At 37.0% G+C, this 16,065-nt stretch overlaps 1 protein-coding gene across 3 annotated transcripts in view; it reads right to left on the bottom strand.

The window, feature by feature from the left end:
* Window positions 1–16,065, bottom strand: part of HDAC9 (histone deacetylase 9) — a 372,722-nt gene that overhangs the window by 171,549 nt on the left and 185,108 nt on the right. For all 3 annotated transcript variants that reach the window (XM_021689747.2, XM_021689748.2, XM_021689746.2), the window contains exon 2: window positions 5,442–5,504. In XM_021689747.2, the coding sequence (XP_021545422.1) occupies window positions 5,442–5,504 (63 nt within the window). The remainder of the gene's footprint in view (window positions 1–5,441; window positions 5,505–16,065) is intronic.

The following is a 16,065-nucleotide window of genomic DNA, read 5'->3' as shown; positions in this document are numbered from 1 at the left end:
AAAGATCTTCCTAGGGTTAAATAAAGAAATTATTTAAATTATTTAAAAAATCAGTGTTTGGAGTCTTTTTTTTTAACCTCTGTGTTTCTATTTTAAGCAGCAGAGGGTCTGTCCCTGCTCAGAAAAATATCAGCACTTTCACACATCCCTCCATTTCCCCTCTCCCTAATGCCTCATATTGGTTATGTTTATGAACATTGCCCTACTTTATAAAATTTGCTTTCTGTCCCATAACCAGTCTCATATTTGTTTAAACAGATTCATTGTTTGCCCCCTTAATCTTACTATGCTTTCTCTACTTCTCAATTTCATTTTTTCCTTTTCCCCCACCACAGATCTCTGCTTTACCTGCTGAACCCCCTGAAGAATTATTATTTGAAAATCAATACCCCAGTTACGATATGACTCTGTGATGAGCATTTGCAGCAAATTGTCCTTAAAGAGGAGAGGGCTTTCAATCTACAAACTTATTTTTTTCTTTTCCAATGTATTTAAATAATCTTTCATCTTTTCACAAAATTATCTTCTGTTCATTGCTTTAGAATATCAACTTCAGGGATATAAATAATCTCTTTGTTATGCTGCCTTTGTCTTTCTTATTAATTCACTTCTTTCCAATTGCTTGAATTCATTTTCCTTTTTCATTCCCTGTGATTGTCTTAAACCTTTCCCCTTTGTTGGTAAAGAGTTTTACTGGTGTCTGTTCTGCTTCCTGCTATTTCTAATGAATATTTTTGTTCTATAATTACCATGGTTTTTTCATTTTCAATTTGTTTCCCTAGATCTAAAATATCCTTTTTCATCTCATGCTATTGTTTTATCATCTCATCTTTGAGCTCTTGTTTTATGGAATTTATGCTCTTATTAAGGAGCTCTATTTGTGGGGAACAATTATTAGACAATTCCATGGATTCAGTAAATTGATGCTTTCTTCTTGGTGGAAGATCTAAGATTAGCTGGAAAAGGGTATTTCGTTGAAAAGAACTATGGATCATTTTCCCAGTTTGGAGTTTTGCTCTGATGCCTTCATTTCTCCAGAGAGGCAGGGTTTGTTCACCCATTTCACTAGTTTCTTTTCCAGAATCATTTCTACTATTTCTCACTCACAAGAAGCATCCACCACCACCACCACCACAAAAGCCGAGGATATCTACTCAGTTTGCTTCTCTTCAGGTTTGAGAATGTTAGTGAGAATTTTCAGGAAGTTGCTATCTTGTCAGTAAAATTCTAAGGAGGCCTAGGATGTAGGCTCTGTTAGGTCTCTCTGTTCGGATCAAAAACCTTCAGTCCCATTTTTTCCTTGACTATTAGTTTCTGAGATATGTTAGGTCCTATCACATTCTGTACACACTTAATGCTGAATATTGCACCTGTCACGTGTGTGTGTGTGTGTGCATGCACACACATGTGCAGGGTGAGTGTTTGCCAGCTTACACCATTCCGGAATCACTTCATTATCTATCAATGGTGAGAAATTATGTAGTTTTCAAACTTCTCATCTTCAAAAATCAAAATCCTCATTTTTAAAATCAGAATTTGGGTTTATTTTAGTCTTCCAAGGGGTTTTATTGAATTTTCTTGCTTAATGGATGGAACAGTTATTCCACTGGTGTCACCCACAGAAATATAAAATACTCATTCTTGTCCCCATCCTCAATGGGCCTACTGATAACTAGCTTTCTGATCACTACCTATCAGATATTCAAATTGATAACAGCCTTGTAAGTGAAGATAACTGGAGTTAGAGAACAGCAAAGCAGTAATTATGGGAAATACCAGAAGTGATTCTTGACATGACAGGAGCATTTCACAGACTTACATTTTCATAATTAGATTCTGCTTTCCAAGCAGACATAAATGGCTACTGAATCTAAAATATTCCTTTCCCCTCAACAATGCACACGAAGGGGGGAGGGAAGGATTCTGAAAGGGTGAAGATATGTTTTCCATAAAAGAAATTCAGGATTCAGATTTAAATGCTTTTCTTTTATACCCTAAAATAAGAATACATAGTAAAAATATGAGTTTTCCTTATTTTAAATGTATTTTACATTAATGCTGTACAAACTCTAGGAAATTCTTTTATAGTAATCGTTCCAATGCTGTCTGGACAGCTCTGCTGTCCAACAAGTTAAGCAACATGCCTGGCAACAGGAGAACACCCCAAATTCTGCCAGCTACTCCTAAGTGACCTGAGTCAGTATTTGTACGTGCTTCAGTGTCTGCCACAGTTATCACTTATATTGGCCCACACAAGCCACAAAAGTAGAGACTGACCTAGCAAAATGTGTCACTCATAAGGAATTCCAAGATTCAATATTATAGAGCTTTTTAACTAAATACATAGCAGACTATGCTGTAGAAACCTAGTTCTACCTAGAATGTCTTGCTTAGCTGAGTCAATATTAGGGGAAAAAAAAGGAGCCATATAAAATACTTGCAATTCAACAGTCTATCAAGAACTCTGAAGAAAATCATCTTTATTAATGCATAGTATCCAGTTTAACTAAAATAGCAAATGGGAACTTCAAAGCAATAGCTAACAATAAAACAAAGCTTTTTAAAACAATTCATCCAAGAAATCTGCTGTTGGGGTTTCACTGTTCAATTACATATTCTGCAAATTCTTGGCCTTTGGTTATTATGTAATGAGGCATTTTACAAAACACACATGCACACACACATACAAGCTACTCTGATTTACAGTCACAATTTGCACAAGGAAAGTATTAGTTCTTTCCTGGATTAGACCAGGAAAACCAAAAAAAGTAGCTGGCATATAAAATAACCAAATAAAACTTACTATCAAAACAAAACATCACTGTTCCATGTGACATACAATCAAATTCATTTATCTAGCTTGTTCCGCAAGATAGAGCATGGTACTGAAGAGCCAGAAGCCCAGGTTCGCTCACTAAAAATAGTTATAATAATAGTGAGTCTGCACTTTAATAACATGTTGTTACATTTGAACCTTATAAGAATGCCAAGGGGTAAACAGGAGGACATCATTATTGTTCAGTTTACAGATGAGTAACCAGTTATACCACTGGCGCTTGCTAGAACACAGAGCTCTTAACTCCCAGAACAATGTTCTCTCCAACACTCTGCACTGCCACCAGATAGCTCTTTCAGATCCAAAGACTCCATCCATTCCTATGCGTATCAATCACATCCATGCCACTGGTCCAAAAGGGAGTGGAATGAAATTTGTAGATGCATTAAGACAAACACACCCCAAATTTAACAATTAACTTAAAGGAAAACCCTACTGAAATGGGTCACCAGGATCACCATCACTTCCTCCTACTGGTACATCCGTGATACTCAAAGTTTACTGCACCCTCGATTTGCTCAAAAGATTTTAAAAATTCCAATCTCCAGGTTAGCTCCCATACCAGTTAAATCAGAAACTCGGGGGGTGTGACCAAGGCTTCGGTATTTTGTAAAATATTTTTGATGACTCCAAGTTTGAGAGCCAATGCCCAGAGGAAGTATACAATAAAGACTGGGGGACTTAAATTCAAGGCTGTAGCATATTAAACAAAATCAAATGTTACACAACATGGTAGTATGGATGCACATGATTTCAGGTTTCAAATTTTAAAAATAAACAGAACCTGGAGTTCCTGATTTATACCAGACAGGCTTGGGAGTTGATGTCAATCTACATCACTTCTCATTTAATAGTTGGTGCTTAAGGGATGTTTCCCTTCCTACAGAACCGACAACAGCACTGACAGTCTCAAGCAATTCCCTGCTTGAAAATATTATTGCTCTAACGTCAGGAAAATGGCAATCTCAACTGAAAAATGGAGTAAAGTTACATGTGATTATCAAAGACATTGAAAACGGTGAGGTTTTTGCAAACACCTGTAGCCTGTGGCAAGAGATTCAATGTCAGCAGCCAGTCCCTGCTTGAAAGGCACAGCTTTGTTTCTACCATGGGAAAGAAACATTAAACTTGTTACACAGAGGCAAGGACTGAAAGGATAAAGTGTAGTACTGAAAAGATCCCTAACATAGTTATTTTTAGAAAGTCGATCCAGATTTAAAAAATAAAATGCTAAATTAAGTGACCAGTTCCATTTGAGACCCACCAGCTGACCCCTCCCCAACCTCTTGCCAACTTTACAGCCACAAAGATAATGGAAGATAATAAACCATATTAAAATTCTCGCATGTTTGCTTCAGATAAGCGGACACTACTAATTAATATAATTCCTGTCACGTAAGTGTAAACATATCAGATTACACAAAATTGATCTCTAATTCGGAGTCCAAGAAAAAATCAGGACAAGAGAAGTATCTCAAAATCATCACAACTGACCGAGGTTTAAAGAAAACTTGCTTCAAACATAGATCCGTAAATGGGAAGGTGCTCAGCACTGAAACAGACATCGTGCCAACCTGTGGAATATTTCTTTCACATCCTAGCTCTACCAAGCAAACGCTGCTTTATGTTGCATTCTTTGCATAGATCTATGTGGTGATCTAGAATTACGATTAAGCCCACATAGGAATTCAGAAGACGTGAGGGAGAACTTTGAGCCAATTTAGACGGAAGCATTCCGAAGAGGACGGAAATATAAAGCCCCAAGCTTTAGGAACTGGCTGTAGGATTAAATATGAAGAGCAACAATTACAACTAAGTGATATTGCCCGGAGAGTCTGCTCTTTTCACAAATAGAAATTGATAACGCTGACAAGCTTGATCTCCTCAGCACATCGCCTTGAAGGCACAAGTACATACGCTGGGAAACGAGAATCTGTTACTGTTATTCTTTCAAGGGTTGCACCTGCATGTAACACCTTTATGTGTGTGCTATGCCGTCCATCTGCCTGACAATGCTAGACTCTCCAAATGTTTTTCAAGAAAATTAAAATAACCATCTGCTAATAATTTTATTCCATCCTAAATAGTTTCATTTTGGGCTGATGAGAAAAAAACACATTAAAACTACCTTTGCAACTCCTAGCAAACACATTTCAGAAGGTAGGTCTATAAATAGATGTGCTTCTGGATGCACACTGTAAATATAAAATCATCTGGCTAGCGCAGGCTGCAATTTAAACTGAAACTCCAGTATGAACTTACCTGATTTTTAAAGTCCCATTAGAATAGCTTGCAATCAGTACAGATCTCCTTCTTCTAGTTGCACAGTAAGGCAAAGCACCCCCAGCTACATTTTACTTATCTCAGTCCCATCCTTCATCAGAAGCTTTGAGATTTCATTCAGAAGCTGTCGTCCCTAAACACTGAATATGCACAGAAACGGTAATGGAAGGGATCTAAGTTAAACCCTACAGACGCACCAAGAAAATAGCAACATCAACACCAAAAAGAAGCAAATCCTTGAGAGGTGCTTTTTCTTAACTGCATTTCCCAAGTCAGCCTCCTTTCACACATAAAATGTCTCAGTTATGGAAGAGGATCTTACCTGAGCTGATCATACTGTGCATTCTCTGCTGAGCCAAGAGCTGCTCTCGTCCAGCCACCCCATCTGAGGAAAAACACGAGTCACTCTCGTAAATTGTCTGCAGCATATTCCAATCACTCTTACTTCAGCTACATGAAAGATTCATCGCTGCTCAGTGCACGGGCCCCAGGAGCTACCCTCCCTGGTCCTCCCTCCTCCCCGAGGAAAGGCAGCAGCCGACCAACTTCAACAACGATTTCCTTTCTGTTAAGGTGGACATACACTTTTTAAAAAGATCTGGACACTTTTCCTATGTTACCAACCTGTGTACAAAGCAGAAAGGACCGAGTGGATGCTATGGCTCTCTGGAGTTTAGGTTATCCCAGAAACTAAAAGCAGGTGGGAAACAGGAATGTGCTTCGGGGTTATTGCTTTGTCAGAATAAGTAGAAAAATATTAACTCTACCCACGAGAAAAAGAAACCAATTAAACCTGGCTTATAGTTCTTCAGGCTGCTAGAGTTTCGTTGCAAGAACCCTCAGTCCTGCAAGTGGCTTCAGCCGGTGCCCTTCTATCTGTTTGTGTGTGTCTCTTCCCCCTCTCTGGTCTCTCTCAGCTCAAGTTGGCTAAAGCTAGTGATAATCCATTTGCATATGAATCAACAACGGCATGGCCCACAGGCACAGAAATAGAACAATGGTCGGCCTGAGCCAAAAATAGGTCAAGCATGGCCGAGTGATTGGAGCTTGCATTAATGCATTTAAAAATACCCCAGCAAACCCAGCTGTCCAGCCTCTATCTTTCAAACCATAATTCTCTATTGCAGGGCCTTAAAAGCAATTAACTCTTTCCTCCCCCTCCAAGCTTGCTTTACACACTGTATTTCCACACTGGAGATTCGCCTCCAAAGAAAGGAAGGCAAAAAAAAAAAAAAAATTAAGCATCATAATTCTAAGAGGGCAAATGCACATACATTTAATTTCATTTTATTTTTATAGTATGTGTTTTTGGAAGAGAAAGGAGAGAAGTGCAGAGCTCTGTATTGGTTCTAAAATAATACTGGAAGCTTTTGCTCATAATGTGGTTTCTGCCTCACCCACGCACAGCAATCCTGGTGTTCTATTTTTGTTGCCTGTTTCTCTGGCTCCACTGCAGTTGGCTGTGGCACTAGAAGCTTTTCTGCCTTCTAGTTTCAAGACTGACAGGAGATTTAGTAGAGGTAGTTTCAGAAAATAAGAACGCCCCAGAATAAAATGTTTATGAAGAACTCGCTTGATTTTTTACTTGCTATTTATGTAAGGCAATTGTCCATTTCACAAATCCTAATGTGATCTTAGTACCACCTCTCCATTTTATTGCATCCAGTTTCTAGTCTATCAAATTAAAAAGAAAACATAGCTCAGATCTGAAAATGTTCTCTCTATTTCAGCCTCTTAGGCTAAATTCATTGTGGAAAAGAAAAAGGAAAAGAAAGTGTTGATGCTGTCTAATGGATAGATGCAGAACCACTGAATATATGCACCCCGGGATCAACCCATAAATATGGTCAGTCCCCAACTAGGAATATTCTGCATTCATCTCTACCTGAAACAGAGATCCAACTTTTCTATAGAAATAGCATTTATAACACTTGATAGGCTCCCAGACCAACGCATATTGTGGAATTCACCTGTAGAGTAAATGAACTGTACTAAACATTCTATAATGTTTACTACTAAACATTCTATAGTCTAAGCATTCTATAGTCTCTGGTGTACACTTATAACGTCATTTCTCTATGAGAAATAAATTCTGCATTACAAACTGTGTTGTAGCATCTAACCACTCCCAAGGGCACACCCAAAAGTGATAATCCACTAGTCCTGAGAACTCTTCTTGCTTTTCTAAACTAGATCAGCAGGGAAAATGTAATTCTTAACGCATTAGTAGCAACAGAGAAGGAAAGGGGAAAAGCAGAGTGTTTCAAGGTTCCCAGGACAATCAGATGAAGGAAGGATCTTGGTCAACCACAGAGTGTGGGGCAGGGGAAAGAGAACAAGGAGACATAGAGTTTGAGTGGAAGGAAGGAAGGAAGAGTGCTAAGTCATTAGGCAGATAACCCACTGCTGAAGAAAGTGGCACTGAATTTTCCTTCTTTCATAGATTAACTTCTACCTCCCGCAAAATTATATTCGGACCGGTAAGTTACAAGGTTTTTAAAAAAGAAGTTATTCCAAAGTGCATGTGACTTAAGACAAAACAAGAAAATCTTATGTTTCTGTCAGTCAAAAAAAATATTTAATTCCATTTATATTGCAAATAAACTTTCACTCAGTTAAGAAATCAATACATAAAATTCAAGAGATGGAAATATTGTGGAGTTGGCAATTTACCTCAGGGATGATGGACCTGAGCATTGCATTTTAGACCTGGGAGGAAATTTAGAATTTGCTACAATAGTGTTCAAACTCTCTGTCCCTCAGGATGCCGTGGGACCTGGGAGTCAACTCACAGTACTCTCCAGAAGAGGTTCTTCCCCGAACCAGAGCAACCTTTCTTTTATTTGTTTATACTGGAATATGTAAGAGTTCTTTTGAACAACAGTGTCTTATAGTAAGAAGAAAGTAGATGAAATCCACTCATTTAGGAGGTGGTTTCTAATGCAGCAGGCTTCCCACCACATTCTCAAGTCTGCCATCCTGTCCCTCCCTAAAATGATGCAAATAATTATGAGAGATATTCAGAATAAATTTAGAATAAATTTCATCTAGTGATGAAAAATGGAACCACCCAATGTTTCAGAGTGGTTTTGAACAGAACATGCACAACTAGTAATGAACATGGAAGATGAATAACAAAATCCCACTAATGACATAATATACATCTTTTGTCATTTTAAATTTAAATTATACCCTCAGACCACAATTGACAAAAACAGTCTCCCCAACTTTTATAATCATAAAAAATAAAATAAAACTCCAAAAGAGTGAGTTAGTAATTATCCTATTTCTCAGGAGTTCCAGGAAAAGGCATTCCACATAAAATAGTGTAATGTGTCTTCTTCATGTTGACCAAGTTATTCCACTTGAGCTTTATTTACATTTCATCCCTGCATTTTTTCAGTGTTTTTTTTTTTTCCCCATTAGCTGTCTTGTCTTTCACCTCTTAACAATGAATAGTTAGTTTCGAGTGAAAAGACATTGGACACTTATCATAAAATAGGTATCGCTTGATCCTCAGAGGAAAAATAAGCATCATTAAAATCACCAAGTATATTGATTATCACAGTTCCACTAACCAACAACTTAAATATTAAGACTGTTGTATAATTCCTCTCACATTATCTCAACAATGTCAGTAAAGAAATGTCACTAGGTTTCTTTTTGGGCATTTATAAAACCACTTTTACTAACTTGGAAAGAAAGATTTTAAGTTCTATAATATAAAAACCACAACAAGCTAAACTCAAATGCCAGGCTAGAATAAATAGGCATTTAAAAACATCTCAATATAGGGGCGCCTGGGTGGCTGGGTTGGTTAAAGCATCTGCCTTCGGCTCAGGTCATGATCCCAGGGTCCTGAATCGAGCCCTGCATCAGACTCCCTGCTCAGCGGGGAGCCTGCTTCTCTCTCTCCCGCTCCCCCCTGCTTGTGCTCTCTCCCTCTCTCTCTGTCAAATAAATAAATAAAATCTTAAAAAAAAACTCAATATAATAAATGTTAATCCAATTTAATAAAAATCTTGGAAACTGATCTAAAAATCATTTTATATTCATTCTACACTCATCCAGTAATTTTTAATAGTATCTACTGTCAAAAAATGAAATCACTGTCTAAATGCTTCCCAGTGGTTTTAAACAGAATATGCAAAACTAATGATAAACATATAAGAGGGATACCAAAACATCATTCAAAAGTGATTATGATAATTCCAATTCTTTTTATGCAGGTATACCGGCAAAACAAAAAGATGTATAAAAAACTCTATATGGCATCAAAACATTTCCAGAAATATCCTCAGATCCCAAGCTCCCAATGACATTTTCTCAAATCAGTCTTAGGTGATGACTACAGACCCACTGGAAAGAAGCAAAGATGGCAGTGTAACCTGATTTATTCTAAAACAATAAGGTACCCTCTGCTCATCTGTAATCAGATGCAGACTTTTCACGCAGTACCAAATCCTATGATTCTGGAACCTAGATGCACTAAGATTTAAAACTTGTTTGCCTGGAATATTAATTGTGCTTTATAGGAAAGCTACAAATTACTCACCAATACCTGGAACTCCTCACTCAATCCCTGACTCACTCATGTCGCTTCTTCTCCCATCCTCACATTTCTCAAACTATTGTCACAGCAATAAAGTTATACATACTTGCCTGCAGGCAGTAGATTTGATTTCCACATGCTCCCAAGGACAGGGAATATAGAGTACAGTGTACTAATTTTTATTTCTAATTCAAGTAGCTTATTTATCTGAATTTTCTATCTCTTGGAGGAACATCGCCAATTCTTATTAGACAGTGGATATTCAATTTACAAGTGATTCCTCTCCACTGAAACAACCTAATTGGTAACCAAATGGTCTTCTGATAAGGAAATTTTGCCTGGAACCAAGAGTGGGTAAAGGATTTGGGAAAATGCATCAGCAATGAAATTCCAGGGAGACTGTTTTATACGAAAACAAAGCAACATCAATAAAAACTCTAACAATTGTTGGCCTTGATTCGACTGATAATGATTTCTTCCCTAACTTTTCCCTTCAAATGGGATAATGTTGATCTGCGATTTATGCTATTTCTAGGGATTACAGAGCATCAGGGTCACCTGGGAACTTGTTAGAAATACAATTTATTGGGCCCTATCCCAGACCTACTAAATCACAATCTCTGGGAGGAATCTGTATTTTATAAACCCTCCAACTGATTCTGACACACAACAAAGTATGAGAATCAGTAGATAAGATCAACCTTTCCAAAGCAATGATTAGATGGCTAAAAATATAAATGGATAAAGTATCTTTTGTGGGCCCAATTTTAAACTAGCCAATATTATTAGAGAACAATTTTTCAAAATGAAAATCATTAAACCAGCTAAGAGACTGAAGAAGACCATGAATTTTCAAGGTAATAAAAAGGAGGATCATCCTGAAAAGGATCTCTTCACTAGCAGATAAGACCAGCATTGTACACTTAGGATGACAGGGATGTGTGCACTGCTCTTTTCCACTAAGCTATGCTGTTCTAGGTTCTGTTTTTCTAAATATTTGCCAGTTGCACATCAGTCCCTCTATATGCAGAGCTCAGAGCAGCCCATCCAGGAGGAGAAATTACTACGATATAATATTTTACATGTAATATTTCATTGTTATTCATTTTACCATAGTATCTTATTAAAATCTCAATAATTAACTTCAAATCAGTAATAAATCACAACTTAAAAAAGCTAGGTGCATGTCTGAAAAAATTATCTTTTGTTGAAATCAAGTGAAATGTAATTGCACTTTTATTTTTTGCATTTATTTTTCTTGCCTTGTGGACAGAATAACCAGTGAAAAAGGTCAGACATCAGACTGTAGCAGAAATGATCTCACCTGGATTCCTTAATGTAATCATCATCACGTAGTACAATTTAAGCAAAGTATTCAATATCTTTTTTTGTAGTATTTTAAAGATATTAGCACAAAGAAATTAATATAAAAATGCATTTGTAGGTACTACACTTTATAGTACTGGGTCTAGTCCCTGCAGTGATGGCAGAGTTTCTAGAAAAGTCTGGTTATCAATTGCATTGGCTCATGTACACATGTTCTATTTTTAATTGGTAAATTCCATTGATTATACCATTCTGACTCAAAGTTCTGAAAGAAATATAGCTTCAGACTCAACCTTCTCTCCCTGCAAAAGTCACTTAAAAAACTTACAACACAGTATTTTTTTACACTTTGTATCATGGTACTCTAAAACTATTTCACACAGTAAAACTATTTCCTGTTAGTGTCTGTAACAATATGCCTGAATGGAAATAACAGTAAGCATCAACCAGAAATCTGGCTTTTGCTTTAAATGGCAGGTAATGGTTCACACTGGTAACCAAACATCATTTTCTTTTTAACAGAATCGACTTTGAAATACAAATCAACCTTGACCAACCTATCCTATGTTTATTAAACTATGTATGTAGAAGATATTTATGAGGCCAGAGACTTAATTGAAATCTTAGTTGCAAGACAAAACATTAATTTTGGCTACAGGGCTAAGAAGATCAAAATTCTGGAAGAATTCCAGTCAAGTAAAATTAGCATTCTGATCTTCACTATTTGGTATGCTTCAAAAATTTCATTTTATATTAGTCTACAAAGTAGGTGTCCTTCTTATGTAGCCATACCTTAATATTTATCGTCTTATAAATAAATGGGATTCTGATCACCAAAAATCAGTAGTGATATGTAACACCTGGATGAATACTATATTTGAGAGCTATTATAAGACTGATTTCCACATGCTAATATAAGTATAGCAGACATCAAAAAAATCAACCCAGAAATGTCATTTCTTGCCACAAAGGTCAAGCTGATGTTTACCATAGCAAACCACTACCTATCACCAAGTTAAATCAAGAGAATGCCAGAATGCTTGCCACTGAAAATAGCAACCTTTTTTATATTGCAATTATATTCTGACTTCATGAACAATCTAATTGGATGCAAACTACCATATTTAAGAAAGAGCAAGTGCCCAACACTTATTTTTTCACTGACCAAAAATATTTATAGCAATGGTGCATAACTAAAGTACAAACATTTGCAATTAGCCATATCACTAAGTTTATCAGACATCCCATGGGTAAGGAATCCTTCCTGTATCAGGACTGTTTCATGTAACAGATTTTCTTTTAATTAACATTTGTCTGATAGTTACTTTTCTATCCCTTTATTTTTATCCTTTGCATCCTTTAAGTATGGCTTTTACAGATGGCATATCTCTCTTTTTTTTCCCCTTTCATCCCAAAGAAAAGTCTCATATTTGGTAATTTCAGGGAAAGAAATAGTGGCCCTTGGTAATTCATCATCTTCTCAAGAGGAAAAAAATAGTAAGTCTATTTCATCTTTCAAACTTTTGCCCATACACTACTTCCTTGGCAATGCCTTCCCTGATCTATGCAGTCATGAATGAAATGACCTAACTCTATCCTTACTTCTATCATAACAGGAGTCATTGGATATTTCAACAATTGGGTTACATATCTGTTCCCCATGCTAGGCATCAGAAACAGAACTGTCATTCATCTACGTGCCTTCTGTACACTGCCTAGCAAACAGTAAGCACTCTATACAATATGGGAATCTATATAAATACACATGATTTGTTTGATTTTTCTACCCTTCCCATTCATCCTTATTTTCACAGGTAAGTGTCAGGCAAACAATTTCTATCATCTTCTGCATCAGCCATTCCCATCACGCCAGCCACCCTCCCCCAAATCTATCTCCAGACTTCGTTTTCCTGTCTCAAGAGAGGTAATCTCACACAACCAATACCAACATCACCCTGGTCAGATAAATATGATGATTACATCACACAAAATACTTTTCAGGACAATATGGGAACCATTCACAAGTTTTGTATGATCAGTATAAAACAGAGCGATTATAAATACCACCATGCTTTATTTTCCTAGGAGTAAACACAGGAAATTAAAAAATTCAAGATTATAGAGAATTTACTTAACACCTTTCCATTTCGACACTGAAACTATTTTTACTGAAAAAGAGTTTTGAAAATGTTCGCAGTTGTTCCTGTGCTCTTGAGGCTCTCCTGGGCTCTTCTAATGGCCAGCCTGGCTCCAGGACACAATGACATGACGCCTCTGAAAACATTAAAGCTCTAATCAAAAAACTCCCACTTTATATTCTCATTAACTTGAAGAATTCCCTTTCAGTTTAAAGAGCTCCTACCTGGTCTACCTCTTTTGAAGGAGGGGCCTTATGTTCACATATTTTCTAAATCAAAGAGAGATATATTCTGGAAAATGTGGAAACTTCAGCATCAGATATTAAGTTATACTTGATTCATGAAAACCATAGAATAGTTTTCATATGAAGGGCAACTACATAACACTCTACACAATGTGACTTATTGGATCGAAGAGGGGCTCTGGATTCAGATAGAATTTGACCTGAATTCCACCTCTGTCACTGAGTAGTCAGTTATAAGCTATATGGCTTGGGTAAGTTACTTAACCTTCCTTAGTCACAGTTCCCTCACTTAAAAAAATACTAACCTCGGCCTCACACTCACTTATGGAGCACCAGAGCATTGGGATAAAGACCTTGAGAGGAAATGGGGGAAGAAAAAGGCGGAAAGAGAACAAGTCCTCTACAGTTACCATCTGGACAAAATATTGGCTATATTTGTAAGGGGCTTTCATGTACAAACCTTTAACCAAGATGTGTTCTTTATTTTATCTGCATTTAGTGTTGCAGATGAGTTGTAAAACCAACTGAGGGTGGAATGTCCTTCAAGAATTTCCTCGGATATGAAGCCCCAAGTATAGAATTAAGTGTTACTTGAAAGGAGGACCTTCACATAGCAGCTAATGGTGCCTTCTGCTACGTAAAATAGGTTTATATGCTCAAATTAATATCTGCTGAATATTGTATTAAAAGTGCTTCATTGGGGCACCTGGGTGGCTCAGTCATTAAGCGTCTGCCTTCGGCTCAGGTCATGATCCCAGGGTCCTGGGATCGAGCCCCGCATCGGGCTCCCAGCTCTGCGGGAAGCCTGCTTCTCCCTCTCCCACTCCCCCTGCTTGTGTTCCCTCTCTCACTGTGTCTCTCTCTGTCAAATAAATAAAATCTTTAAAAAATAAATAACTAAATAAAGTGCTTCATTAATGTAATCTGTGGAGCTTAAAAAAAGAAAAAAGAATACACACATCATGTCTGATAGGAAACATATACCACAATGCTATATAATTAATGTGTGCTGAACATGATCCTGAATTATTTCATACTTTCTAAGTCCACGAGAGAAGAAAACACTCACGTCATCAACTTCATATTTTCTTGGTTGATATTGCTTCCAGAAGCGTTCATATAAACATTCACTGTGCCTCTCTTCAACTTCATCCTTCTGCTCCCTCTACCCTTTGCCTATTCTCTCACATTTTGTACCCTCTACACCCCCAAACATATACAACAAAAAAGGGGAGGGAGTATTTATTTCCCCAAATTGTATCAACTTAATAAGGACTAAGAATTCATGATTATAAAATAAACATGGTAAAAATGAAAAAACAAATTAACATCTGCAGGGTTGCTTTAATATTTAGAAATACGAATATAAAATTTCTACCACTATGACAAGAACATAATAGGTACTCATTACCCTGTAGTAATTATTATTATAGCACATTATTATTTTTTAAAGATTTATTTATTTTTACATTAGAGAGAGAGCACATGAGCATGGGGAGTGGCAGAGGGAGAGGAAGAGAATCCTCAAAGCAGACTCCCCACTGAGCATGGAGCTGGCCTAGAGGCTGGATCTCACAACCCTGAGATCATTACCAGAACCCAAATCAAGAGTCAGACGCTTAACCAACTGAGCCACCCAGACGCCCCTTATAGTACATTATAAATACACACATCAAGAAGTGAATAATAGAGGGCCTACTTAGATTTCTGTATTCTGAACGGAGATAATGCCTGTTTCTCAAAATCAGCTATAATATTATAAAACAGAATATAAAAGCCATGAGTTTCTGCTATTTCCTAGAGGAAAAAAAAAAATGAGTACATATATGTTAGATAAGAAAAATTAAAATGGAAATTTTCATCACTCTCCAGGCTGATAAACAAACCATTTGTATTCAGCAAGTCACTGATTCTTAACTGCAAAATAAGAAATGGAAATAATGAGCAAGAGGTGAGTAGTATGTGCCAGGCTATTTGCTATGCTTACTTTGTGAGGTCAAGTCAGTATTTTTAAAAAGATTTTATTTATTTATTTATTTGGGAGAGAAAGAGCATGCAAGCAGGGGGAGTGGCAGGCAAAGGGAGAGGGAGAAGCAGGCTTCCCACGGAGCAGGGACCCCCGAAAGAGGCTGGATCCCAGGACCCTGGGATCATGACCTGAGTCAAAGGCAGATGCTTAACTGACTGAGCCACCCAGGCACCCCTAAATCAGATATTTTAATACGAGAAACAGGGATAATAGCAACACTCACATGAAACACAGAACCTTCACTAGGTACAATGACATACATCTGTGTTTGCGATTTAATCACAACCTAGGAGTATCACCAATCCACAATGCAGTCTCCCCAGCTAATGTTTTCATTCCAAATGGCAGGGACTGTCTATTTAAAAATCAATAAGCTAATATTAGTTATTTCACCTGAAACTATAACAACCTCGTTTTTTTGGTTTTTTGTTTGTTTGTTTGTTTTTGTAATGAAGTGGAGACTGTTGTCTTCTTATTTTGGCTCTATCTGAAGTAAATTCTCAACAGTACTTCCTGTAAGTAGAATAGACCCCTTGAGAGCCAAATTCACTTATTTTAATTACAAGACATTGCTTGGATAAAAATTTACTACTTTTTGATTCTTTAAATAATGAATAATTATGTGTTGACTTGATGGAACCCAACCCTACTTAAAG

Source organism: Neomonachus schauinslandi, chromosome 12 (genome assembly GCF_002201575.2).
Source record: "Neomonachus schauinslandi chromosome 12, ASM220157v2, whole genome shotgun sequence".
Lineage (NCBI taxonomy): Eukaryota > Metazoa > Chordata > Mammalia > Carnivora > Phocidae > Neomonachus > Neomonachus schauinslandi.
The sequence above is the reverse complement of the archived record's forward strand: the minus strand, read 5'-3'. Positions and strand labels throughout refer to the sequence as shown.